General features: G+C 44.5%; 1 protein-coding gene across 1 annotated transcript; it reads right to left on the reverse strand.

Annotated features, from left to right (window-relative positions):
• LOC126567809 (serine-rich adhesin for platelets) lies at nucleotides 1-26588 on the reverse strand. The gene is made up of 7 exons (XM_050224110.1): nucleotides 26090-26588; nucleotides 19897-19989; nucleotides 1955-3596; nucleotides 558-1615; nucleotides 313-483; nucleotides 121-238; nucleotides 1-56 (listed from the first exon to the last, which is right to left on the reverse strand). The coding sequence occupies exons 1-7, from the start codon at nucleotides 26583-26585 to the stop codon at nucleotides 17-19; spliced, it is 3618 nt and encodes a 1205-aa protein (XP_050080067.1). The 5' UTR covers nucleotides 26586-26588; the 3' UTR covers nucleotides 1-16.
• Between the last annotated feature and the right edge of the window lie 974 nt (nucleotides 26589-27562).

Below are 27562 nucleotides of genomic sequence, written 5' to 3' on the forward strand. Positions count from 1 at the left end.
GCGCGCTCGCGCACTCTCAGTTCGGTAGATTATCCACTGACTTTGCCCGGTGATATCTGGAGAAAGAGGAGGAAAGGTTATACTTTTTTGTATTCTAAATGCACGAATGGAATTTGTTACCTTCTTCGGGTCAGCTTCAGAACAACCGGTCCTTCTTTGACGTTCTTGAACAGTGCTATCGTTTCGCAGTGGCTCATACCCTGCACGGCGACGTCGTTGATAGATAGAATTTCATCTCCTGTGTGCGTATTTGGGTTTGATTCTTGTATTAGGAAAGCTCGCTTGATGAGATTTCTTTGTCCGATAACTTACCCGCCATTAACGTTCCGTCGAGCGCAGCCTGTCCACTGGGAAAAACGGTCTTCACGTAGATACCCATGTTACCCCGCGGAGAGTCACGTCCACCAACGATGCTAAATCCAAGCGATTTCATTCCCGTACCCTTGTAGAAGGTGACAGTAAGATAGGTACACTTGTGTATTCCTTAAGAAGGGGAAATGGAAAGCACAGTCACTTTAGAGAAGTCCCTACCGATGAAATCCAAATACCGTATTTACCCTCGATGTAAGACGATCCCTCCTCGTTGATCAGTATCCGTACGCCGGCTTCAAACTTTGTACCATCCAGTGAGCAATTCAACTCCTCACGCGTATCGCTAATATTGTTCTCCGTTTTGGAACGCTGCAACGGAGCAGCATTTCCTTCCGTTTTACTATCCAAATCACCATCATTCGATTTTAATCGGATTCGCTGTACAGATCGCGGGATGTCTTCTTCACTTTTCGGTACCTTTGATCCTCGGTAGCCTTCGAGTGGTGTTTGGCGCGAGGAACCGATCGGCACGTTTCGACGAATCGTGTCCGAGATCACCTGCACCAGCACGGTTGGATGTCCTGGTTCGGCAATGGAGGCACGGGAACCATTCGTCTCTCCACTGCTCGTAAGATGGCGTATCGATTGATTGATGCTACCGTGTGAAACTGGCCGATAGAGTGAGTAGAGTCCGGTTTCGTTCGAATCGATCACGTGTTTCGATTGATTCGGTCCACTATGCTGAACCATCTCCTCATCACTGTCCTTGATCAGACGTTTGGAGCCGAGTATCTGGGAGTACCCGTTCTTGGCCAACGCTTCACACCGCTGCTTGCTAATCATTTGCCACTTTTCATCGTCGCAAATCGTGTTCGAGATCGAGATGCGGTTCGCGTACACCGGCACATAATCGGACGGTGCGTAGATCGGTGTGAGTGGGAATGGTTTGGCGGGTTGTCCACCAGCGCCACCACCACCACCGACCGCCGTTACGGACGACTTGGATGCGCGGGCCGTCGGTGAGGACGAGGATGACGAGGACGCCGACGATCCGTCGGAGGAGGTGATCGAGATCGCACCGGATGAGGATGGGGTGGATCCACCGATCGGCCGGGAATCGATCTTAATCTTTCGATTGGCGTCAGAGTTGAACGTAGTTAACTCGTCATGTGCAATGACAAGATCTACGACATTGTTGACAAATGTCGATAGGATACGGTGCACAGTGCTGGGAGACTGCAGGCCACGTAAATGATGCCCGTTTACGTTCACAATCTCGTCGCCGATGCGCAATCGGCCGTCCCTTCGGAGGAGGAGATAAAAGACAGAAACGAGAGAATGCGTAATGAGCTTTAGTGGTGATATAATGGATTGTTTGCCATTTACAATATTAGTATGGAGATCACGTTCCGACCAACCATATTCGTGAGGATCATACTTTTGGGGGGTGCAATATATGGTAAGTGGGGAGAAACTACGCTCACTTTGACTTAATGCGAAACGTGTTTGATATATCATCGCATAGAGAATGGATTTTTGAGGTTTTTAAAATAAGCTACTCATTATAAAATAATATCCCAAAGAGTACTGGAGGTTCTGTAGTGGTAACAGGAATTATCCCAATCATACAGTCAATACTCACTTGTAAGCAATCCCTTCTGGATCGATCTCGGTGACCAGATAGCGCGTCTCACACTCGCCCTCATCCAGCCCGATAGTTTGCGGTGTCAGCTCAATGCCGATCGTTTCGTCTCCCTGTTGCTTGACCAACTTGATCTGCCGGAACCGTCGACGTATCGTGCCACAGTCAAATCCTCCGCCCGGTCCAACACCGGACACGATCGACGACGAAGACGACGATAGACGCCTCCGACTACCGAAGACGTACGATTGGTCCTTCGTTCGGATCGCGTCCACATACGCATCACCACCGTTGAAGGACGTCGAAAGGCCTCCTGAGAGTTGTTGCTGGTGCTGATAATGATGTTGCTGATGAGAGGAACTCACACTGCTGTTTAGTGATGCATTGCTAGCATCATCGATCTTATCCTCTGCATGGCGTCCATCACTATCGTAACCCGATTCGTTGCTGCTCAAACAACTGCTCAGCCGCTGATAGTTCAGCACAAAGCTATGCTCCGTATCGGTTAGTGTTTTGATGGAGTTGTTACGCGACATAATTCCAACATCGCTACTCGTTCCGATCGACTTACTGTCGGTTGCAGACGGCAGGAAGACATCACTGCCACTCTCACCGGAGATGTTAAGCTGCGAGTCGGTAATGGACACACTATCGAGATCTGACCGAAGACTAACGATCGAGCCGCGATTACCCGTACGTAGAAGATTCTCCTTGATACGGCTGTAGTTAATAACCGAACCGCCATTCTCTTCCGGAAGCACAGAAAGCTTCGAGCGCAGGAATGCATACGGGAAGTGATTCTTCTTTGAGAGAGAACCCTCCGCAGGGCTTGACTGCTGGCTGACGCGTGCAATATCGTCACAGCTGGATGATTTGGTGGCGGTTGTACAGGACGCTCCAGTGTTGCCCGTTGCTTGGCTAGATCCAGCCCCAGCTCCACTTCCGTTCGAACGTTCGTCTCGCAAACCCGTCAGATGAAGTTGCGATGATGAGGACGAACTACCGACGGATGGTTTTGTGTGCCCATTGGCTAGATTGATACCGTCGGTAGGATCGTCACACTTGACGTAAGAAGAGGTGTTCAGCTGACTGGTGGAGCTACTGCGATAAAGCATCTGCTGATGATCCATTTTGCTTAGGTCCGCTTGTGTTTGGGCGAGAGACATATGCTGCAGAAGTTGATGCGATTGCTGTTGTGGTTGGTGATTCTGTTGCTGCTGTTGCTGTTGCTGCAAGAACTGCTGCTTCTGATAGTGGTTTGACTTGTGGTTAAGCATACCGGTAGATCCCATACGGTAGAAAAAGTTCCGGAACGTCCCGGACGATCGTTCCGAGTTGAGCTTCACCAGTGGATCGTGCCCGTTGGTGGTACGCTGACTTTGGTATGCTTTCAGAGGGGTTGTGGACTTTCCTTTTCTTTCCTGGTCACCGCAGATCGAACTGATGCACGGTTCCGATGAGGAAGAGATGGACGCTGCCGTACTGATGGAAGACATTGATGTCGTAGACGTGGATGTCGGTGGCACTACTGGGGGTGCTACTGAGACGAGTGCGACACTACCCGGTCCGGCTAGCTTGTGTGCATCGCTCCCGCGACGAAGAAGATCGAACTTTTTGCCCATTTTGCGGCCCCATGTGAACACTGTAACGATGCAGGATAAACAAGAGAGTACAGGTAAGTGGATGAAGTAGTAATTGATTTGTAGTGCAATGCTGACTGGGTAAGAGACCCTCGTCTCACGCAATTACCCATGCTTTCAGCATCGTACAGCAACTTCTTTTATTAATTTCCCCAGAAAAAAATTCAATCGATACGCATACTTAATCTCCAATAAGTGCAATATTTTAAATTTGGTAAAAGGCCGTCACGCTTTTGAACTTCCACAGCACGATTGGATTTTTTCCCAATTTTGGATGTTTAAAAATAAATTAACAATACAACTGTTGGAATGAAAAAAAAGGAAGCAACACAACAATAGCGTTTTGCTTCAACGATGCGTTTTGCATACGGCACACCAGACATTCCAGCGATCCCTTTATGCCGAATAATAACATTGTAAAAGCTTCACAAAGAGCGATGGGTTCGCGTTATTTTTTCAAATCGATCTCTCTCTCCTCTTTCCGGAGGGCGAGACGAGATAAAAGCTCTATTGTGTCCGGGGTCCACAACGCCCGGCACAGTCGGCAGAGTGCTTTATCCGAGTCGGCCCCTCCAGGGCAATCATTTGTCGATTTGTGATTTAAAGTTCTGCACCGTTTCGTTGCCTGTGAACCACCACGGATGCAGCTCCACGCGAGAGGGCGGACTGTAAATAACGCAAAAAGCGTCGGGATTCTCCCTACGGTAAAGATATTGTTTGCTGCACACGGCCACACAAAGACGTCCTGCGCTCCTCGCAAGCTTGCTGCATCATCCGGATGCTGTACAGTGGAGAACCTTGAACCGGTGGATAAAGGGCGGAATGATGCATTTAATGATCGGGAAGATTATTGGCGCATGCAGATGGAATCGGCTTGTATGTGTAACCCTATATTCCCGGGGCGCCATTTGGCAGACTGCTTCTACCGGCCGGCTGCCGGTTTGGGTTGGTGATGTTGGGATATTCGAGATGACGACACACTGGAGCAGGCTGAGCAAAAGAAAAGGCATCTGCAGTGCCGATGTAGGGGGAAAAAAAGAGGGCGAGACAGGAAAAGGGTAGAACTGCATCGCGCCTGAGACGATGCCGATACCATCACCGCACGGCCGTGCATTGTAAGGTGTCGAGTTCCTAATGCGCGCAGACATGCGGAAAAATGTTTCGCTTTTATTTTATTTTCTGCTCGATCGTATTTCGTTCACCCCGTGGCCTGGCAATAGAGGGAGGCAAAGTAAATTGAGCACTCATGCAACAATGAAAACATACTGCACACACCATGTGGAGCCACGGGACCAAACGAAGGTACTTGATTATGTGGTTCCAATAAGAAATCGCAGCTGTAACTGTAGCAGTGTGTGCCGGAAAGAATATTGGCAAAAGCGTTCGTCGCAAAGTAACTTGAGATAAATTGGGAGCAAGAGGGTAAGGAATGGCATCAAGGACATAAATTTTGTTCTCTTTGTATGCCGGTGCGCCATTGGAAGGTTTTTTTTTGGTGGGTGAATTGTTCGTTGGACAGGAAATTGAATTCTTCATTACAGGAACGGAAATGAAGCGTGTTAATTAAACTATTTTACTGATCGAGCGTAAAGCATTTTATAAGGTTTGATAGTATAATTTCGACAATTTCTTTTATCATAAGGATAGCTGAAAAGGTTGACTACAGCTTAAAAATTTTCTCGAATAATTCTCGGTGATGAGGTCTCCAAGGAAGCAGAGCTTTCTGGGCCTTCATGGAGCCTCCATGAAAATCGCAATTGGATAAAGTACTAATACCTTTGTAAGTTGAGGCCTCATTCAAGGATTTCAGATAGGAATGTCAAATAGTCTCCGCTGTTTTTATCTCTGGACATTCATTTGAATCTTCTTCTTCTTCTTCTTCTTCTTCTTGGCGTAATGACCTCTAAGGTAATGCCGGCCATTGAAATGGCTTTCTATACTGCCGATACCACGTAGTTGGTTAGTCAGACATCGCTACGGGTTGACGGTCCGGATGGGATTTGAACCCCGGTCCTGCCGTTTGAAGATCGGCGCCGCTGTCGCCTACACCACCGAGCCATCCCCGGTGAATCATTTGAATATTATCTCTAAATCAAATTTGAGTCTTCGTATCGTAAACAAAAACTCATGAACGTTACAGTTGCCCAATATCCAAGTTTTGGCTATTAAAGCCGGTTTTTCAAACGTAACTGTTCATTGTGTATTCTTGGTAAGAGAACCTTACCGGTTGATGTAGTTGACCACTTCGGTAAATCAAGTATTGTACCCATTATGTCTCACCTATTACACCTTAATAGTTGCAACTTGATCAATAAGGAGCTAGATCTTGCTCCCGTTTAGTATAGTTGACACACACACACACACACACACTTATATTAACTGGATCGCTTTGAATCGCAGAAGCTTTGGCATGCAACCGAGAGCACCGTTAGGCATCACGTCTCCTTATATAGATCGCTCGGCGAACCTGTGCCCAGGGAACGCGATGCGTTCCAATAAATCATTCCAGGCCATTCCACTGTGCCGTGCTAGAACGTGGGCTACGTTCAGCCAGATATCGGATGACAAATTTCAAACCCTGCTCTTGATAGCTGCTGCTGACCACGCATTTTCTTGAGCACGATGCGTAACGGCTCACACAAGGTTAATGATCCTGTCAAAATAGTATCACGCACCGAGCAGCAGCAGCAGCAGCAGCATACACGGAAAGTAAAATCTGTGAAAGATCTCTATCTGATCGCTGCTGCGTCCAGTGCTGAGGTTGACCAAAAGGCTCCCGGTTTCATAGGCGCTGGAGTCCCGCCGTGTGCGATTCCCCGATCGATATCACGGGACCGGTTTTCGAGGGCTGATTACCAAGAATAGAATAATTATTTCCGTGTGGTTTGGTCGGTCGGGTTCGATTTATGGCTAGGCACGGATGGATTGCCGTCGTTGTCCACACGGATCCACTCGGTGGAGGGACTTTATTGGGAAGCAGAAACGTGCAGCACGTTAGTTAAGTGCAATTAGGCGATTGATTTTATTGGAGATGCTGGGTTTAATTATGATTTAGGTCGCCAATGGGTAAAATGTGGCCAGACCGGATTCATCACACCGGGAATGGGACTGTTGTTGGCAGAGTTGGATGCCTCGATCGATGAGTTGAGTGGATTTACTTGGGTGGAGAGAGAGAGAGAGAAAAAAAAATGCAACCCTGGCCAGTAACGAATGAGACTGGACGGGAGACCTATTTGTTTCACCTTAATCTGTTTTGTGAAGCATTTAATAGGACGCTATCATCTTTAATAGCCCGTAATCGGAGGACGATTGCAAGCCTTTCAGTACCTATGTCGAGCGTGATGTCGAAGGCACGTGTTGGAAAGAGTTTTAGAAAGAGTTGTGAAATGGCTTATAAATAAAAAGCAATTTATTGGAAGCCTAATATGTAGAATGTAGAGTAGGTCACTCTAATGAATTTTACATAGGAAAATGTAAAGATGAGTGTGATCGTACGGATACAATTAATGATCTGATTGTTACTGATTTATATAGTTGTCGAAGAATGATGAGGAATTGGTCGTTTAACAAAGAACTTCTAATAATTAACTAGACGATAATGTTGATGACGTGATCATCTGGATGATCAGCTAATATAGAAAATTATCAGAACATTGATCATCATTATAAGAATGATATGAAATTTGATATAATTTACCCAAAAATTCTGAGTGCCAATAAGACTCCTCCGTAGTATTAAATTTTGCAATTGCAATCAATCGTTTTTGTTAAGCGTCCGTAGAATGAATTTCTATTAAACTTCAATCCTTTTGAAGGGTTTCGAGTTGCAACAATCCAACAACAAATACCTCGAGAACAAAAGCGTCCGTCTAGCCAAAGAAAAAGTACATTTCCATGTGCCACAGTGCGAAGGGCACATTTTCCATAGCCGGTGAGAAAACGAGTTCACCCCTTGGCGCTGCAATGTTTACGCGCACTTCATCAATGTTAGCGGATGCGACTACGCAAAACACGGCCGAACCTGTCAGCACTCGATTGCGTTTTTTTTTTTTTAGTTTAAGCTGATGCTTCTGTTATTATTAGTGCTAGGTTCAAATTAAGGTGAACCCGGGGCGGCACGTTATCGACCGGCAGCGATCGAAAAGCGATGGAATGTGCTGTTGTTTCAAAGTGGAAAAAGTGGCGTCCATGTTTTTGAGGCTGATGTTGCCTCGCTTGCCGCTTCAGCACACTCGCGGTGACCACGAACCGGATCGAATTGTACATCACAAAAAAAACACTCCTTCCTTTGAGTGCAGACAAAAAAAAGAGAGAAAAATTAAACCACTCCAAATAACGCTCGTCCAAAAACGGTCTGTGTAACAGAGGCTAAAAACCGGAAACTGCTGACGAAAGCTCCCTCGGCCGCACTAGAGTGTGGAGGGTGGAAATGGGCAGATACACACACACACACACCAAAACAAAAACGAACCAAACAACAACTAGCCTTCCAGCGAGAATATTTGATGCGTGGTAAAGTGGCGAGCTAGAAACAAAACAGAGACAGACAGAACCGGATCTAACCTTTTCCGGTCCCGATGTCTGATGTCCGCTGTTTTTGTTATTCCCGATGCACCCAGTCACACGTCACAGTGGTATAGCAGGGGGAGGGATCAGCGTGTGGACAGCATCGCCCACGCCGAAGGCTGGAAGGTGCATCGGAAATTCGTACACCATGCTGTGGCATAACTTCTCCATCCCACACACGTGTTTGTGTCTGTCTAGTTCCAGCTTCCAGGCATTCAGACATTAGTGTCTTTGTTACATTCGGGGGTGGGTTCTAGTTTTCCCTGGACGGGGTTGAACATTCGGTACGGTTCATTAGCTTTTTACTCGTATCGTACCGAGTGGGACCCTTTTTTTGGGGGGTTTGTTTTTTCTACATGACATAGTGAGCTCTGGCACGGTGGGGCTGAATTGAACATAATAGCGGTTAGGAATATTTTTTGAAAAACGATGGCTTACCCTAAACCATTTCCAATGTCAATGTTTAGAGTCGTTGCAATATCTATTTGGGTTTAAAATAATTTGCATTAAATATTAAATCCAATACGACCTCATCCCATAGTGCCTAGATAGCGCCCTCCCTTAAACAACCCTCCGTCAGGATAGTTCTTTTTGATGTACATGTAAGCTAGGTCCAGAGCTATCGAGCGCTTATGTTGATCGTAATAGTTCCTATCGCATCTCTCCATCATCACTGACGTAAATAACGCACAAAAAAAACGGTCTACCAGACAACAACGGTCACTTGCCACCATTGGAAGAGCGAAAACAGCTAAAGCTAATGGTCTGGAACAGATCCGATTCACCATGGACGAGTTGCTCTAATGCGGTGTGTACCACGCTCATACACAGCCTCCAGTTGACTTTTGTCTGCTTGGATGCTGGAATGTGCAGGGGAAAACCCGCTAGATGGCACTGTTTTGTCACCATTAGATGAGAGCATCCCCAGTGATCGCCAACAACACATCAACAGCACGATATCCACGGTAGCCCGAAGCTAATAGTGGCGTGTAATGGCCGCCCAAATGGTAGTAGTTTAATTGATAATTAGGAAGCGAATTGTTTCGCTACATACGCAGCGGTCTGGCCATTATTGCGATACTCCGATAGGCTCGGGATGAGTGGATGAGTTGAAGGGGGCCGTGTGCAGACCCGATCGCGGAGCAATTAGACAGGGAATTGTGTTGTTTTCTGGGGCTTCCAACAAATGTGCCCTCTCCCTCTCTCGAGTGAGGTGGAGAACCCGTGGACAAGCATCTTCGGCGCTTTCCCGGGCCGGGTGCGTTAAACGGTAGACTGCACTCGTGCTTGCTTGTCGAGCCGGATGCTTTCTTTTGATGCGGCTAATTGATGTGTTTTCCGGAATGTTTGATGCTGAAGTGCCCCCTGTGAGGTCCGGGACCGGGTGCTACGGTAGTAGCGAGCTCTCACGGGGCGCATATTACGTTTTCAAAGCGATGTGTCGATGCGGAATCATTTTAAATGCTGCTAGCACGAGCCACGACGAGTGGTGCAAATGAGTTAGGGCAGCAGTAGCAGCAGCAGCAGAGAGCGGAGGTTAATTAATTGCACTGCGGCATGGAATGCATCTTCTGCAAGCGTCCTACAGGTATCGGGAGCGTTAGGATGGATGAGCTTATTTGCCTTGATACAGGAAAAAAATGCACCCCAGAGGCATGTTCTAATGAATGGAGCAGTTTGTTGATGGTAAGCGAACAGTAAAATGTGGATAAAATGTTTGTGAACGAAAAATTGCAAACGGTTTGGTCGTAATGTAATTAACACTTGTGTACGTAGAATGCCATGGTGTATAATCGTCGAATAATGACTTGTTTGTTTGTTTGTTTGTTCTGTATGTTGAATGAAGTTTGAAGTTTGCGTGAGCTGGAGCGGTTCTTCATCATGATTTTAAGACTTCTTTCTATTCAGGAGAATTCTCAAATCTGTATCTATGAGCATTAAACTTGTCCATAAGGGCTTTATCCTCAATATAGGCCTATAAAGGCACTAAGAATATCAGACATTTCTTATATATTGTCTTGTAGATATACCCCAAAACAGATACGCCAAGATCTCCTCCAAGCAGAAGAAAAAGACGGCTATAAGCTAAATTTGAGCTTCTACTTACTTCCCTACTTTACATCTTCATTCCCCCAGTTTACATCTTCGTTCTAATCGTGAACTACTGCAGATGTTAATTGTGACAGTTCCAAAGGATCATGCGGGGCGAGTAGTCTTACATAAAGTATTGTTAGCCTGCTGGACCCAGGACTCTGCTTTTATAAAGCTGACAACCATTGACCGATCACAGTACAAGCAAGCTTAGCAGATGCTTCGGATCTTGAGGGTTTATAGAATAAGGAAATCTTCCTGTAAGCAGCTATTTGGTCATAGGTTCTCGGGTATTTAAAGGGGAAGCCCTTCATCAATTTTGCTTGGAGCCTCCTAGTTATAGAAGCTACTCTTTGACCTTTTTCAAATGCCAGAACCAAACACGGTTCTTATTAATTTTCTTCAGAAAAACTGTTACATGCTAGCTAGAGTATCTGCTATCAATAAAGTCTTGATATTTGTAATAATTGTTCCTAACAAATCCTATAAGGAAATAAGCGATCTTTACAGCTTGATCAGACGAACACGTTTGAACAAAGCACATAACAATTCAAAATAAAATAAAATGTTTTGCTTAATGCTTTTACAAATTCTTCCCTGCTCTGTGTTTGCTCTGCGTAAATATTTGGAAACTAGCAATTGCACTTAAAAAACAAGCCGAAAAGGTCCATTCCACTTTTGACATTCTGGCACATTTATCAACGTCTAAATCCGAGTGTCTGTAATGTTTACATTCTTCTTCTTGCCTCTCCAATTCCCTCCCACCCTTCCCTCTCGTCTACCAGTGAGCTACCAAGCTCGCGGACTTTACCGTCATAATCCGTAAGTCACTATCTTTTTTGACCACTTTTTGGACAGGTTTGTCACGAAGTTCTCCCTGTCTCTCACGCCGCCACAAATACCGCTAGACAGACAGCACACCGTACGTGCCATTAGGGATGGGCACGTCCAACACTCCACACCACAGGCTTATAAATCCTGCCCTCTGTGCGTTGGCCGCCCCGATGGCTGCATTAATCTTATCCTGCTCGCATTCGCGGCACGCACGCGACTTGGTTCTGTGCAAAGTTCACGCGAACTTAAGCCGTGGGGGGGCGAGATGGCGGTTGCTACAAATGGTATTAAACGCTTTTTGGAAACTTGACCTCGTACGTCGACGCCGATGGGCATCGGAATCGTCGCACTAATTGGATCGGATATTTAGGGGCGATAATTGGTTGGCGCTCTGGTTGGCACCAAGGAGACTCATCAGAAGTTTGCTTCGCTATTGGATCATGTATCGTACGACCTTCGGCGACACACTGCTCACTGCCGCACATACACACACTACATGCACTACGAACCTTTTCCACGTGAACCACTGCTCAACTGCGTACATTTCCCCGGGTGTGGACACACAATTCCCCGGCCAATTTAGACATTGGAGCTCGCCGGAGGTTGTTTTGCCTGTATCGAGATGAGCGTACACTTGCTCCCCGGAGGTAGGCCTTAATCGGATTGTGCCCCGTTGCTTCACTACACTATCAGCCCACCGGAAGCGCACTGTTTAGCAAGGGAAGTGTCCCAGCCGGACGTGCGTTCTTCCCGGCGGAAACACTTTCGTTGCACAGACGATTAGCATTCGTTTCTCACGTATCGAATCTTGGAGCGCGTCTTTGTCACACACGTCGACCGAAAAACCTACCGTCAGGTGGGAAATCCCATTCAGTACGGAGTGTGGGCACCGACTGGACTCTGGGCCGCGTACGGGGATGGAATCGAATCGGATTGGATTGCCGTTTGCGCGCACGGCTCGTTCCGAAACCGATGCGAAAGTTCCGCTTAACCGACCGAAAGAAACCGGACTGACCATCGGGCCATGTCCACGCGGTGTCTAAGCAAACCAACCGAGTGCGAGAGAGTGAGAAAGAGATAGAGAGCGGGGTGCTATTTTTGCCGTAATGTTGTGGTTTTGGAATGTTAATCAAGTTCTTCAACAAACGGCATGTTCGATATGGAAATCGGCCTCCAAAGTCGACCAAAACCGCCCAGCACGGGTACGGTTTTCCGTTTTCCCTTTTTTGCTCACCCAGACGAGATAGTGCTGGGTGGGAGTATGGTATGCGAGAGTGAGTGAGTATATGTGTGTGTGTGTGTGTGTCTGTTGTAAGCTAAAGCAATGGTGCAAGTGCATCGAAACGTGGGGCACAGGTCCAACCTACGGTTGCATTGGTGCACTCATGCGTGTATCTAATGGTGTGGTCGGCCGGTTTTGTAGCAGTCGTTGTCGTATTTAGTTGTCGGGAGAAAAGTGAAATTATTGAAATGCAATCATGTGGTATGGGAGGCGTGTGCCGGGCGAGAGTAGGGCAAGGTGGTGAATGCATCTCGAGCTAATCAGCAAGAAAGTGCACCAAAAGCAGACCCAGTGAATGCACGGAAAGCATCCGAACGGTGGTTTAGCTCATGCAATGAGGGTCTAATATTGCTCTACTTGTGGAGGATTATTTGTATGAATATTTACATCTAATTATTTTCACTACTTGGAATAGCAATTGGAGTGGTTTGTTTTTAACCTGAACCTCAATGTACAAAGCTCAAGTGTTTCATAGAACATTGCTTTTAAGTCGATTAATCCTCTCTATTGATCTCTTGTCACAATGAAGAGAGTCCTGTTCAAGCTCAGCCACTGCAACAATCCTCTCAAATATTATTGCTCAGACACAGAAGGCGTTAGCAACAATTTTTGCAATGTTATATGTGTATACCTCATAAGCTTTACGATCATTTGAAACCGATTTTTGATCTCTTAGCAGCAGGCGCTGTGTAAAGCTATGAGATGTAACATCGAGATGTGATCGAGAAGTGGCAAGGGCGGTCCAGTGGTGTAGGCGGCAGCGGCAGTGGTCTTCACACGACAGGACCGGTATTCTAATCACATCGGGACCATCCCCCCATAGTGTGGACTGACTCATCAACTACACAGTATCAGCAAGTTTAGTAAGCCTTTTGATGGCCGGCGTGACCTAGTTGGTAGTTAAGCCAAAAAGTAAAATAAGGCGATCGAGAAGTACCTTATTTTTTTTACGAGTTCTTCACTCGGAGCTTTAGCTAACTGTTGAAACACATTTCCAAACGTTTCAATGCTCAATAAAACCAAAAATTGTCTGCTGGTTGTTGCCACCATTTCACCTCCTTTATTACGCTTGCCATGTAAGCAAAATTACTTAATCTTTAGTATAAATCCATAAACAATTCAAAATATCAAGCACGATTCTGAATATCAATGAAATGCTGAAATATACCTAAAACAAAAAGGCTCATTTTGAAGCAAATCATTTTAAAATTGATTCAAACCCATTTAAATGAAGCGATGCTAAATGCGTTCATGCGAAAAAATATTGTACAGCATGTGCGATTGTTGCTGGTGTGATGTGCAGGATGATGTTGCTGATGATGGTGACTACTACCGGCAAGGTGTAATTATATTTGCTACACATCTGCAAATGAACCAACCGGTTAGGAACGTCCATCGGAAGGCAAGAAAAAAGCATACACACACGCACCCTGGAAGGCCCAATTAGAAGCCTCACATAGCCACACGTACCCACAGCTTCACAAAGGCATCACTGGTGAAAGGCCTAATCATTGCTTGATTTGAGACTATACAGATTGTTCAGTGATGCGGTCAATTATTAAAAGATTGGCATGCCTGAGCTAGCCCCCGTACCCGGTAGACAGCCGGTGAAAAGCCGGCTCTATTTCTACCAGCTCTAACTTTCCCGTACCATCAACAACCGTTGTTGTGCAATCGGGCAAACCCGATATCCCGGCCCAGCTATAAGTCAGTGATTAGAAAGCTTTCCTTCCGAAAAAAAGCTCGAAGGGAGTGAGGGGAAGAAAGGACTGATGAGATGAGATGCGAAAAATAACAAAACTAGTTGAACCATTGATAGGATTATGCTGATTAGTCCGGTATATTGGATGGGAATGCAATCCAGCGCAGGATGCATCCGAGCGCATATCGTAACCATTACGGGTTGGGACAGCAGGACAGCAGAAAAAAAAGCTAAAGCCGAGCAGACATGCAGCAGCGGTTCGATTGGGTGGAAAATAATATTTCATCTTTGACGTTTTCTGTGCATGTTGTACACCAGCGTGACGCCATCGGAATCCCATCCAGTGCACGGTGCAACAACGCTGGAGGGCGTGTTATGGCCGTTCGCAAACAATAATGGACATTCGATACGCACTGTTGATGTTTCCCTGGAGCTGTTTATGTTTGTTTAGTCGTCATATTTAGCAACAATTGAACAGTACCGCACTGTACCGAGATGAGCGGACAAACGAAGCAAGGGGTGAGGGATAAGGGAGGGTAGGGAAATTGGAAAACAAGTCAACCCGCTCCCCCTGTCGCACGAGGTATCACAAAAACATAATAATCGTTTTACTTTCACCCCGAGGTGGTGTTAAACGGATGGTGTCTTTTTCATCGGTCTGGTGCCATTTTCCACCATTTGCTGCTGCTGAATGTTGTGTTTGAATATTTTATTAAAGATTAAAGAGCTAGTGTCAATGGGGATGTCTTTTGGATGGTGTCCGTGTTTTTTTCCCATTGCCAGCTCTTCATTATCACAAACAAATCCCTTCCGGGTGCGATGGGATTGTTTAAACATGTTTTTTTTTTATGGATTTATTTACATTTGCACTGGCGGGATGGGATATCCGATTTCACTTCAGTGATTGTTCACTACTGTTTGGTTCGTTGTTGTAGTAAATGGGTTATCATTTTTCGTGAAATTAATCTAAAACGTACCACTTCAAACTTTGATGTCTCTTTGGAGGATAAAATTCAAACGAAAGTTTGCTATTGAAATAGTTTATTGGTGCCATGACCAGGATGCTCTGTTGTCTGTTGTAGTTGTAGCTTCTTAGTAAACTGAAACGCAATATTAAACATTTTTCAGCTTTTCATTCATGTCTTTCGGGTTTTCCAAACTTTTCGAAATGAAATCTTTCTCAGAAAAATGTCCTCCTCAGGAAATTTGATGCATTGTGTTAAAATTCTGTGCATTTGAAATTATTCTTAGCTTTTTTTGCAACGCAAAATCATGAAAAAGCGACTAAATGTTGTAATTTTGCTTCAATATTTAAAAAAAACTCTCCGAAATAGTAACGTTTAACATTTCACAAGATAAAGTAAGCCTCTAATTGCTATCCACAGCACCTTTCTACGCTTCCTCATTCCAGCAAATTTCTCCTGGTGGGAAAATGCATCCCAATCGTTCTCGGTGTAGTGGGGAAAAAGGTTCACCCCTGACTTCATAAAACCATAAATTATCCCAATCTATTCCCAAGAGTTTCACGCCCTCGCTGCTGCTGCATTGCATAATAACCACAAGCCCTTGCAGGTTCTTCAAACTTTTGTTGGGGAGAAAGTACTTCACACCTTCCGTCCGGAGGAAGCTCACAAGATCTTCTCGCCGATCGTACCTCGCTCACGTTAGATGCATACAGCCAACGATCACACACACGAATTTTCGTAGCGCCGGGATCGGAAAATCGAAAGTAACAGTATTACAAAATAGCTGTTATTACTTTCATTTTCATGCACACGCCGGTGGCGGTTGGCTGTCGAGGTCGAGGCTAGCCGAGGGTGTACCGTGCAACATCGATCCGTGATCATTTCCGTGGGCAGACCTTATGCTCGATGTTGCTATGTTTGCCCGAATGGTTGTGGAATGGTTGTTTTAGGGGGTGTTTGTGTTTTCGTACGCTGTTTCGCGCGTAGCACAACTCAGCGCGGACAAGTGAGAGTGGCTTTTCCTAGTTTAGAGTATCGCCTTGTGCAATGTGTACGGTCGTCGTCGTCGTCGTGGTCGTGCAGGAATATTCTTTCACGTCACGTTGGACCATGATGTATGATTTGGGGGCAGGCGCGTAGGAGGTTATCTCTTCTATTGCGAACCTCAGTCGCGGTAATCGCGGTTTATATTTGCGGAAGACAAGTTGAAGTTAGTTTTGAAAAAATCCCTAAAAAAAAGTATGAAGCTGAACCACACACTGCGGCGAGGCTTACTCGATCCGGATGTGTACTTAGGCCTACGCTCGAGGAAACGAGGACACACCACCACTTCACTTGACATTTGGCAGTCCGAGCCCGGAAGATGGTGACCAAAAATTGCCATCACTCGATCGGCATTCCAATCGCCATATCGGTGATGCAAATCATTTGACGCCCGCAAACGAACCAATCAATCAGCTCGTTGGAACGCTCATTTGGGGATGGAGGTTTGGGCTAAGTAATTAAGACGTTAAATGGGCTTCACGCTCGATCTATCCACAACAAGCAATGCTCTCGCATGTGTATGATTGTGTCCGTGGGATGTTCGGGAGCGCCGTTGCAAAAAAAAAAGTCAACTTTACGCCAGCTCTCGTGCGAAGGTCAACAGCTAACAGTGAGCCGGAGAAGGTGGGCTAGTTTTAATTGGCAGTATGGGGTAAAGCTTTGAAAATGCCAACCACACGTGGGTCGTAATGCTCTGAAGGTTTCTGCATTTTCTAAGCTCATGATCATACTATTTATTCTCTCTCTCTCTCTGTCGTTGCGTCGTATCGCAAAGATGTACAAATTAGCTAGAAGTTGATGATGTCAAAGTTGTGTTTGTAGGGTGAAGTGAATTGTTCAACCCACTCTTAGCTAGAATCAGCCTGACTGGCTTAAGCTTTAGCTGGTATTTGCAGGCATGCTTTATCCCCTTTCACCTGACGGATTCATGTAATTAAATAAAGGTTCTAAATTTAAACACCGACAACAAACAGGTAATTTGCTACCTTTCGTTTTGCGTGGGTGCTCGTGTTTCCATTGTGGGTGGATTAGGAATAGAAAAAAAGAACTGTATTTTAAAATAATATCAAATGTATCGATACTTTGCTCAGCGGGTCGTTTAAGTGGTCCATAAGTTTAAGGTCCATACTATAGATAAAAAACAAAAACTACCACAATATTCAGAGAACGGCATCTGTTAACGGCATCAACAATTTTAAGCAAAACTGCAAAAATAAAAACTCCCTGTGTTACAATTATATGTTTATGAGTGCTATCAGAATAATGTGACAAAAATTTTAAAAACTTTTTGAATTATTGAGCAATCATTTATGAACAATTTTTATAAAATTCTATTGTAGAAAGTTTATAGCATAATTATCGTAATAATCAGTATAAAATGTCAATTTGTTTGGGTTTATTTAATGTAGTGCCTTGTGTGAAGTAGAAGACTGAAAGTATAGGCAATTTTGTACATATTTCCGAACGATTACACGTTCCAGAACACCACAGTGCAGTAGAATGTGGTCTATTTTGCCATTCGATATGGTCAGTTTTGACACACACACACACACATCGACTTCCCGGAAAAAGCTCTTCTGACGTAAGAACAACAGCGGCCATCAGATATTATCGATGATTAAGGGAAATGGGTCTAACAGTGTTTGATGGACAGTAACGGCTGTTCTGTTGAGTACCCAACAATTGACAGGTCCATCCGTCGAAAGTGGATATCCGAGTTTGGTTTAATTGAACAAAAAAAAAACTTCCTCTCCGTGTCCTGCTAGAGTTCGATCATGATTTCATTAAGTTTGATTGTATAATTTTACACACGAAAGCCCACACACTTCCTTGTTTTTCCCGACCCGGCAAAGGATGACACAAGGCGGCAGAAGTGCATCTGGTGTTCTTGTTGGCGATCGATAGCATGCTGTGTCCGTTTCGTGTGTCTGTGTGGTGTATTTCATCTCACCATTTCGAGAGTGCCTTTGTGCTGCCGGTGCTGCTGGCCGTATGTAAATGTCGAAGGTACGGTCCAGAAGGTTCTTAAGATGAGATCGAGAGTTCTCGATGTGGTTTTGCTCGGTGCCTCAAATGCGCAAGCCAATGGTTATGCAACGAGCGTAGCGATTGGGGATTTGTGGCACGGTTGCATCTATCTGGGAAATATTGTCACAAGCGTCATAGCTGCAAGGGTTGACAATAAGGCATGTGGCATTTATGTTTACGGGTGCCCACTTCCTGGTACAGTGCCCTGGCACGGTTGTATCGGTTTCTCCGTGCAACAACACATCGGTTGAATCATTTTCATTAGCCTATCTCGGGTAATCGGAAATCATTTTTAACTTGTGTTTGATTGTGGTCGGACACATTTCTGGCCGGCAGGGGTTAGGATATGCTTTTATTCGTCCGGTTAGCAGACTGTTGACAACAGAAACGCCTCTATCGGTTTAACGTGAACAACGGGGGCTGCTGATGTTGATGGAGGGAAGTTTCTTCTAAGGGGGGAATGGGTTTTGATTAAATTGGTATCATATGGAGCTTATAGGAAAATACTGCAACCGACAGATGAATTAATTGCACTGTCGATGTGCTATAAAGCTTTAGGTTTTATAGCAAAAGGATACGATACTTAGCTCCATCCTTAAGTACCTATGAGTAATAAATTTATGAAGGTTCTGAAGTCGAAATCGAAGTTCTTCAATTTAAGCAATGTTTTACGAAAGCTTGGGACTAAAAAAAGTCTTTTAGACAAGCGTACAGATGTTGGGAACTTTAGCAACATTTTAAATCCAATTTCCAAGAATCATCGGTGTGCTGATTGACACTAACACGTTGTTTAAATCGATCGCTTGGGGACACTGGAAGATGACATGACATCAAAAACGAGGTATCACCCATAATGGGTTAATTAGCTTTCATTTACCTATTTTGCTCCCGATTAAGCCGATTACATCGAACATCGCGTTCGTGGAAATACGTTTATGCCCAGAAATGGGATTTTATCATGCAAATTAGGCATGCATCCATAAAATTGGCTCGTGCCCGTCTGATGCGTCGACGAACTTGACCCAAATGTGTCCATTATGTGGTTTTTAGTGTTTTCAGCTTCATAAATAGAAGCTGTGTGAGGTTCAGAAAGGTTTACACATTTACACACGCACAAAAAAAAAAAACTGGGGTTGAAATCAATCAGATTAATCCGCTATGATATCTCTCTCTAAACCACAGTTTTATAGCCCCATTAACATAGCTAAAGGGGTTGGCGAGATGTGTAAAACAAGCTTAACGTCTGATTTAAGTTGACCAAAACTTGCCGAGCTGGAAAAGGGGAGCAAAAACTGAAACATTTACCGATCTGATGTGATCGAGTCTTGCAATCTGACCTTTTAACTACCAGCCGTTAAAAGAAAGAAGCGATCAACCGAATCCTTTCCGACCTGCCGGCACCGGTTACGTTGTGAAATTTAAAAGTGGCTTGAGAGATTAAAATATGATGACCCACGCTATGCCAGGGTAACCGCGAGTCGTTGCATAAAAATAACCGGACTAGACAATGTTGGTATGCTAGAAATCTAGCGGCTTGGGAGGGCAACATTGTAAGGCAGAAGCGTTTTGTAGATGCACATGCACAGTCTGACCGTGTGTGTGTGTGCGTTCCAACATTCCAACGACGCGTCTCGCAATCTCGGCTTAAAACCGGTTGCAGCGTCTGAGTCGATCTGAATTTGATTTCGAAAACGGCCCAGGGCATGCACCGATGGGCGCTGAGCAGGTGGATGGGATCGACCTTGAAGTGGGCGGCACACACAATCGTTTTCGGGCGCTTCCGTACTTACCGTTCTTGCTCTCCTTGGTGGCCCTCAGGGGCGGATCGTCCTCGAGAACCATCGCCGGTACGGCGGTAACCATCCGAAAGCCTGCGAGCGTACCTAGACACCAGATGTGCGGGAGAAGGGTGAAACGAAGCGATGTGAGCGCGTGAAGTGCATTGAAGGGACAGGTGTGTTAGGCATGTGTGTTTGTGTGTATCGTTCAGGGTTATGTCGATGGAAAATTGGAAAGGCACGAATGGTAACTCTACTGAAAGGCAAGTATTTTAGCTACGGGAGGTTTAATGTTAAAACCAAACTACTTCTACTAGGCCGATCGTGGGGTGGTTGGCAAGATGGTGACAAGGTGAATTGGCAGGGGAAAAAGGGAATTGCATAAGCTGCTTCGGAAGTACGGTAGAATGAGCAGAGTGTGAATTTCTTGCTTGCAGATGGAGAACGCCGATAGTATCGGCGATTGTGCAAACGTGCTGGTTTAGCATGAGCTTATTATATACTCGTTGATTGCAGGTGCAAAGTGTTTGGCTAGTTTATATTGAGCTGTGTAAAGTGGTTTCAGCTTTTAGAGGGAGCATTTTTATTAGCAATCATAAAAATGCTTCCCATATTTACTTTATTTGTGCTCTTTTGAAGCGTACTATTGAGTGGAGAGCAACGAATGCAGGGAACACGATGAGTTGTGCTCGAAACGCACGCCCAGGCGGCTACTTTGGTTCTATAGTACGATCTTCTTGACGTTATAGTGGTATAGGCGCCATTTTCTAAAGTGACAAGATCTGATTTCATCTGATCTGAAGCATCCAGGAATGTGGTTGAAATACGACAACAACAATGGCCTATTATGGATGCCATAAACAAGCAGCTAATCAAGTAAAAAGAGAAAGACAACAAGGCCCTTTGGAAGTCGAAATCGCTGGGCAACCAGAGCTCTTCCAAGACAAGATTTCTTGTTATACGGGGACTCTTAGATGGAGATCTGTACAGTGGAGGAAATTTCTTAGGCGAGACCCCTTTTACTACAGTCAAGTTAGACGAGTATTTTACTTACAGATTATTCCACCACTACTGTAATAGTTCTGGAAGTTTAAAGAATTAATCCATATCGTAGAATTAATGCTTATCGTTTTCTATCAAACTTAGAGGATGGAAAACAATACCTCGTAAGAGATAATTATTCACCAATGAGCCGTTCATCTCACGGAAAATGGTGGAGATTTTTAAACCCTTTAAATTGACTGCAATGAAATAAACAAAAAGCGACTGATTCTATTAGCAACACTTGACGATAACACGTACCATCCAGCTACTTAAGACTAGTGCCAGCTTAACAATATTAAATGTTCATGATTAAACTTGAGGAGCAAACGAAGCTTCAAAATCTCTACTCAACTGGTTCCGGTTTCGGTTTTCAACCCATTCGTCGTAAGGTGTTTGTTGGACGTATAGATGTTGGATGGATGGAAGAAAAGAAATGGAAAGTGGCCGGTATCGATGATACTTTCCATACCACGGGCCGAATGATAGCGATTTTCATGTGTCTTTCAAGTCCAAGTTCAAATTGGAATTGGTGTGCGTTTGTGGGGTGCGATTTTTCAATTTTATCCCACACAGGAACACTTTTCTGCGGTGGAAATGCCCGAAACAGGTGGAAAGCACTTTGTTCAGGTTGCACCTCGTTTGCAAATGATTCCATCCATCTTGCTCTTTGCATGATGCGCTTCGAAGGTGAAAATCGAAAACGAAAAACAGATGGATAGAAAGAGAGAGTGACAGGTTGGTTTGCTGGAAAATTATCCTATTCGAGCTTGTGTCTGTATGTGTGTTTTTTTAGCCGACCGAACAGACAATACGGGCGTACGGCGCGGTGTCAATGAGTGGTTTTCCATTTTCTGACTGACTGACCGACTCCCTCGGCGCAGGGAAAAGACGTCAACGACCCGTTGGTGTAGCGTAAATCAACAATGAATTTGTGAAAGGGAGGCCATGGTAGAAGATAGGAAAAGTGACCGTGCGCTTGATCGGGAACCATATCTCCGTTACTACTCCGATCGAACGACTGACGATAATAATGATGATGATGATGATAATGATAATGACGACGATAATAATGCTACTTGTGCTGCTTATGGTGACGAGCGGTGTTTCTGTTCACTTCACAGTCCAACCCGCCTAATCGGAATTGGAAATTGTGCATCCAAGTAGAGCGCATTAAAGGACGATCCGGATTTTTGTGATGCAGCGGCTGTGTTGATGGCTGTGTGTATGTGTGGAAAATAAATCATCCACAACGGGAGGAACTTATCGCTCCATCTTGCGGGCTGTTTCTCTCTTTCTTCACCCTGTCTCCGTAATTGACCACAAGAAATCGGCCCCGCAAAAGTGTTTGCATTTCGATTTTCGATTTCATTCCCCTTTTTCGGACCATTTTCCTAGCTCGATGCGTCGCTGTTGTGTTGTGTGCACATGACTGCATAATGTTCGTACCCATCGTACCTAATCGTGGGCTTAAAGTGCGTGGATGCGTTAATGCCCAACGTTATGAATCACCTGGTATTGGATGTGGGCCTCGGGTTACTTGGGATGGGAATTAGCGATCATAGGGGCAGGCGAGCATCAGTTTAGCTGATGTAATTTCTACTTCAACGTCGTCGGCAGTGGTGGGTAATTTAGTCAGTCGGAAAATTTACGACTCAAGCCAAAAAAAAAAAAAGACTCGCTAAATGATGGATTAAATCCATTAGCTTCCTAATGAATTAACGATCGAACATTTCATAATTCATTTGGTAATCGAAGGTGAGGCAAAACAAAAACTTAAACGTATGCTGAACAAATCCATATTTGATAATTTATACATTTATACATGTATAAGTAAGGCATAGTTAATACAAGGAAAGATGATAAATATTATCTACTTTATTATCTTCTTAGGTCGTCCAACCTCAAGATATTTCATACTTCTTTGATTTGATCGTACCCGTAGCTTTATAGTCAGACCAGGAGAGATTCGGGTAGGATTCAATATCTGGTTCAGCCGTGTACAGACCGAAGGATCCTATAGGATGCTTCAAAAATCCCAGACTATTTAAAAATCTATATCAAAGAGGTGTGTAAAGGACGGTCTGGTAGTCAAGGTGGTAGTGACCTCACACAGCAGGACTGGTTATCTTTTTTGAACCGTCTCTCCGTAAGTTGAACTGACTATCCAGTTAAAGGTTATACGAAGTAAATAAACGCTAGTAAGAACAGGTTAATTTCTCTCAAGATTTTCCAACCAACATTTGATCATAGTAAAAATTTGTGAAGATCTTGAGTGATTCGGTATCATATTCCGTGTGGACAATTCCGCAGGAGTGAGGACTGACTATCCAGCTATGTAGAATCAACAAGTCTCTTAAGCCAGTAGCTGGCCAGCATGACCCAGCAGAGATCCACTACCATTCGAATTTCCTTAAGACGTAAGTCCTTGTGATTTACAATATCAGTTTTTGATATAATTGCTATTATTTTGAATACAACTGTGTACATCGCTAGCATGGAAACGTTACACGACTATAAGAAGATCAATTGTAATCATCATCTTGATACGTTCCAATATCGTTCTATTCAAACGATTTGAACAATATAAACATCCTTCCGGAAGAAGCAACACGATACACCTACCAACACTACCTTTGACAGGCTTCGTCCAGCTCCATCGGACCTAACCCACCGTCTCGGAGGTCCACCTCGCTATCGGGCTCCGTACGAATAATTGGATTTTCTTCATTCGCATAACGGCCGATACGCTGTTGCAAGAGCGCAAGAGAGCAGCCAAAATCTTCACCACCTTTACGCAACCTATTCCACCGCACCCATGATTCGTGCGCACCAGGATGGAACGTAATCAGACGAATGAATCAACCCCAACCCAATCGCTCGGTAGGTCGCCTAATCTGAATGGCTCCTAGCTTTTCCACCTGCAAACGGATGCGTGCGAATGATCATTCTGACAGCGTGATATAATGTATGAACACATATGAACCCCCCGGGGGCAGCCGAGTGCCGATGGGCAATGGGATAAGATTGATCTCGGTATCATCATCGTCGTTAAAAGTACCGCTACCAGGTGGTGCGCCCGATAACGTACGGTTCGTATGGCAGGGATGGTTCTTAACCGCATCAACCAAAAACCCTCACCCAAGCACGACCAAACCCCGCAGGAGCATCAACCCGTTTCGGTTCGCTTACCCTTCCCTATAATTGGTGTGTCTTGGAAGTGGCTGCTGCTTAACCATCTTCGGATGGTCTCGCCCATCACCACCCACCGAGCGGAATGGCGAGAAAACGTAGGCCTGCCTATAATCGTTCCTTAATTAGAACGTACACGGGAATCCGGGCGCTTGCTTCGGTCCGCGTGGAACCGACGGACGTGTGGGCGTTGCGATGTGATTGCGGATTAATTTGTACACATATTTGCTAAGGTGCCACACACACACTAGCACACGGCTTGTATCTGTCTGTTGCTTTTGTCGGGCACGGAATGGTCAACGTAATCTCGTACCGGCTCAAGACAAAGTGCACTTAAGGTGGCGGAAGACGTTGTAAGATTGTCGGAAAAATGGATGCTGGTGAACATTATTAGGACATTGATTGGGCTCAATCTATCGAATCGTGTTTCAGTTAATTAATCTCCGCTACAGTCGGGCATCGTTGTCTTCACGATTGGACATTTAGCCTGGTGAATACAGATATTCAAGCAGTTTGTATTTATTTGTGTATTTTTATCAAAATGAAATTGATTACGAGATCTATTAGATTTGATCGATTATTCCGATTGCAACTAATTTGCAGAATAGATGCAAGAACGATTAATTCTAGCGAATTTGTTGCGATGTAATATGGTTCCAGGTAATAGTATGATAATTAAATTGCTAAAGCAATTCAGTGCCGTTTTTTTAATTTAATTGGACATGATCGATAGCTAGTTGGAACATGAACCCCATGTATTATGGTGGACATTGCAAAATGGTGCAGTACATCATTGCGCATTGTTCTTAGAATAAATATAAAAAAAATGCGATTGTTTGAATCTCTGTTTGTAGGATGAATTTTTCTTGGAACGTTTCTGTATTATTTATGACGGATTCATATAATTTATTTATTGCTTTTTTCTGAATAAAGTTTAAATCAGAGTGTTGGCTGTATTACATTTCAGATAGTCTATGATGAGAGCAAACGATTTAAACTTGGTTGCAATGGTCTCAATGATGCCAAATAAATTGCGTCTAAAGTCTCGTGACTAGGTAACTTAACAATATTCTTTACTAAAATTAAGAGAAACAAAGCAGTAAATTTGCTGGGGCTAGTTAAAAATGGGATTATCACTGATACAAAGAACTAGAAAAATAAAGGTTGGCATTGACTTTATATAAAATACCCAAAGCTGTTGAATAAATTGTTCAACAAAAAGAAAATTATGAAACAACGCCAGCATGTGCTCAACTAGACCTATTGCCAGGAAAATGAAAAATAAATGAGAAAAAAAATGGAAGGGACTTAAGAGAGTGAATAAATTATCGTCTTTTTCCACTAAAGAGTCTAATTTGGTATGATAAATAAGTGTAGATTATGAACCTAACAGTTACTCTAATCGAATTTTGAAGCTTCTAAATTATAAGCAATAAGCAATCAGACTGGTGACAGCCAGACAAACAGCTACTATGATTAATGCATAATGCACTAAACTAAGTCAAATATACGAAGGTTTTGAACTTGACTTGAAACTTGAAGATTAATGACTCTTGGAATAAAGGTCCAAGGAGTTAATTATAAGGGTCTCAAAAATATAAATCTTATTTAATGGTGCTTTGAAAGAGTTCAAAGCAGTTTCTTGAATCATAATTTGACCATGAAATTTATGTTCACATTAACCTCAACCTAGCGTTTGAAGAAGCGATATCCAAAAATGTAAGACGATATTGATTCATCTAATCTAACGGTTCTAGAGACATCTCACTTAATTACCCAAACAGAAAGAATCCTTCTCCCTTTGGATATTCTCGAATTCTTCCCGTTTTGCAGTCAAATTTATGGTTTACCGAGTTTTTCCTTTAAAATTGGGTTATTTGGGAACATGGTATGGAGTATGAGTTAACGGCCAGGGGAAGTTTATCTCCAAAAAGGAACTACACCAAAGCAATCACCAATCACCATCACTTACCAATTCCATTGCGGCCGATCGTTGCGTTCGGTTGGCCATGAACCAGCTGGGAACCGGGCGGTGGAGTTCTCGGTCGCAGGTGTTCCCGCATCAGTAGAGCCTCAACACCTTGATTGCGTACGTGAGATGACTCGGCTGATGAAGCGTTATTAATACTGCAAACCACGTTATCGGTCGAACCGGCGTGCGGTATCGGTGCCATCGGTGTCGGTAGATCGATAGGATGCTGATTGTTGTCGGGCGGTGCAAATGCGTTCAGGGTCGGTACCGAAGGTGCATCCGACGCTGTGTGTGCTTCTGTCCCGGTCGACACCTCTTCGCTCACCAGTGAGGGTAGATCGGACTCAAATTTGGCTGATTGGGGTGTTCCGGAGCTGGCCAGCACGATAATGTCATTATAGGTGGCGTTGTTGGTCGCCTCGGCAGGTGAAACAGCACCACCACGAGCCAACACTTGCGGCCCTTCGAGCAGTTTTTTCGCTTTAAACAAGCGCATGATATTTTGTTGCAACGGGTGTATATTCGGGTGTTTTGTTTGTTTGTCGGAGATCAAACCCGATCGCCTAGCTGTAACGTCCACGATGAAATCAGTTTAACTGGGTTGATCCGTTTGGCCATTGATTGGGGCGAGAAATCTGCAAAACATAAGAGATAAAGAAAAAGATTAGTATTACGCCCTCTAACGGAGATAGAAAAGAACTGCCACGAAGGACACAGGCCACCTATCGGCTACCTGTACGAGTCCGCCCAAGTGTGAAGCCGCCTCGTACAAAACAAAACACGCCCCGGAAGATGCCTATATCCGTTTGGCGGTATGTAATTTCGCACACCCCAAGCGAAGGCTTTTCCAAACCAAAACCTTGATGAAAAAAAAAACCTTGAACGCGATGGAAAACCTAACGAGCTGGATCGAAATTATTAAACAATCGCTTCACCTGGTACGTTGTTTGGTTGTTTTCTTATGCAGCAGGATGCGTAGCGATGCGGACGGCAAGTTGCGTCTAAGCAGGCGCGCTTACTATCGTTGTTACGTCAAGCTCGTGCGAGCCTACTTTGCGACCTAAACAAAACGTAGTGCGGCGCCCGTACGTACCTACTACTGCTGTGTTGAATTTCCGCGTTTATACCAACGAAAGACCCGAAAAAGCAGGGAGGGAAAAAAAACGAGCACTGAAAGGTGAGCTTTTTGTTTCGTCTTCGAATTGTTGAATGCTTTATTGTTTCTGCGCTGCCCCGGCCGCGGAACTACGCACTGTCGCCAGCTGGAAAATGGCATTTGATGGGTGATAATTTTGTCACCGTCAGGGGCGGCCAGATTCATGGCCGGTGGGACAATTACGGCGAATGGAAGCGGATTGAATTATTATTTATGGAGGGCATCAGTGGAGGAAGTTATTTTGCTTACGAGAATTGAGTTTCACCATCGATTTATGAGGATTTTCGTATCATTTTTGCAAACGTTTTAATTTAAAA

Source organism: Anopheles maculipalpis, chromosome 2RL, assembly GCF_943734695.1.
Source record: "Anopheles maculipalpis chromosome 2RL, idAnoMacuDA_375_x, whole genome shotgun sequence".
Taxonomy (NCBI): domain Eukaryota; kingdom Metazoa; phylum Arthropoda; class Insecta; order Diptera; family Culicidae; genus Anopheles; species Anopheles maculipalpis.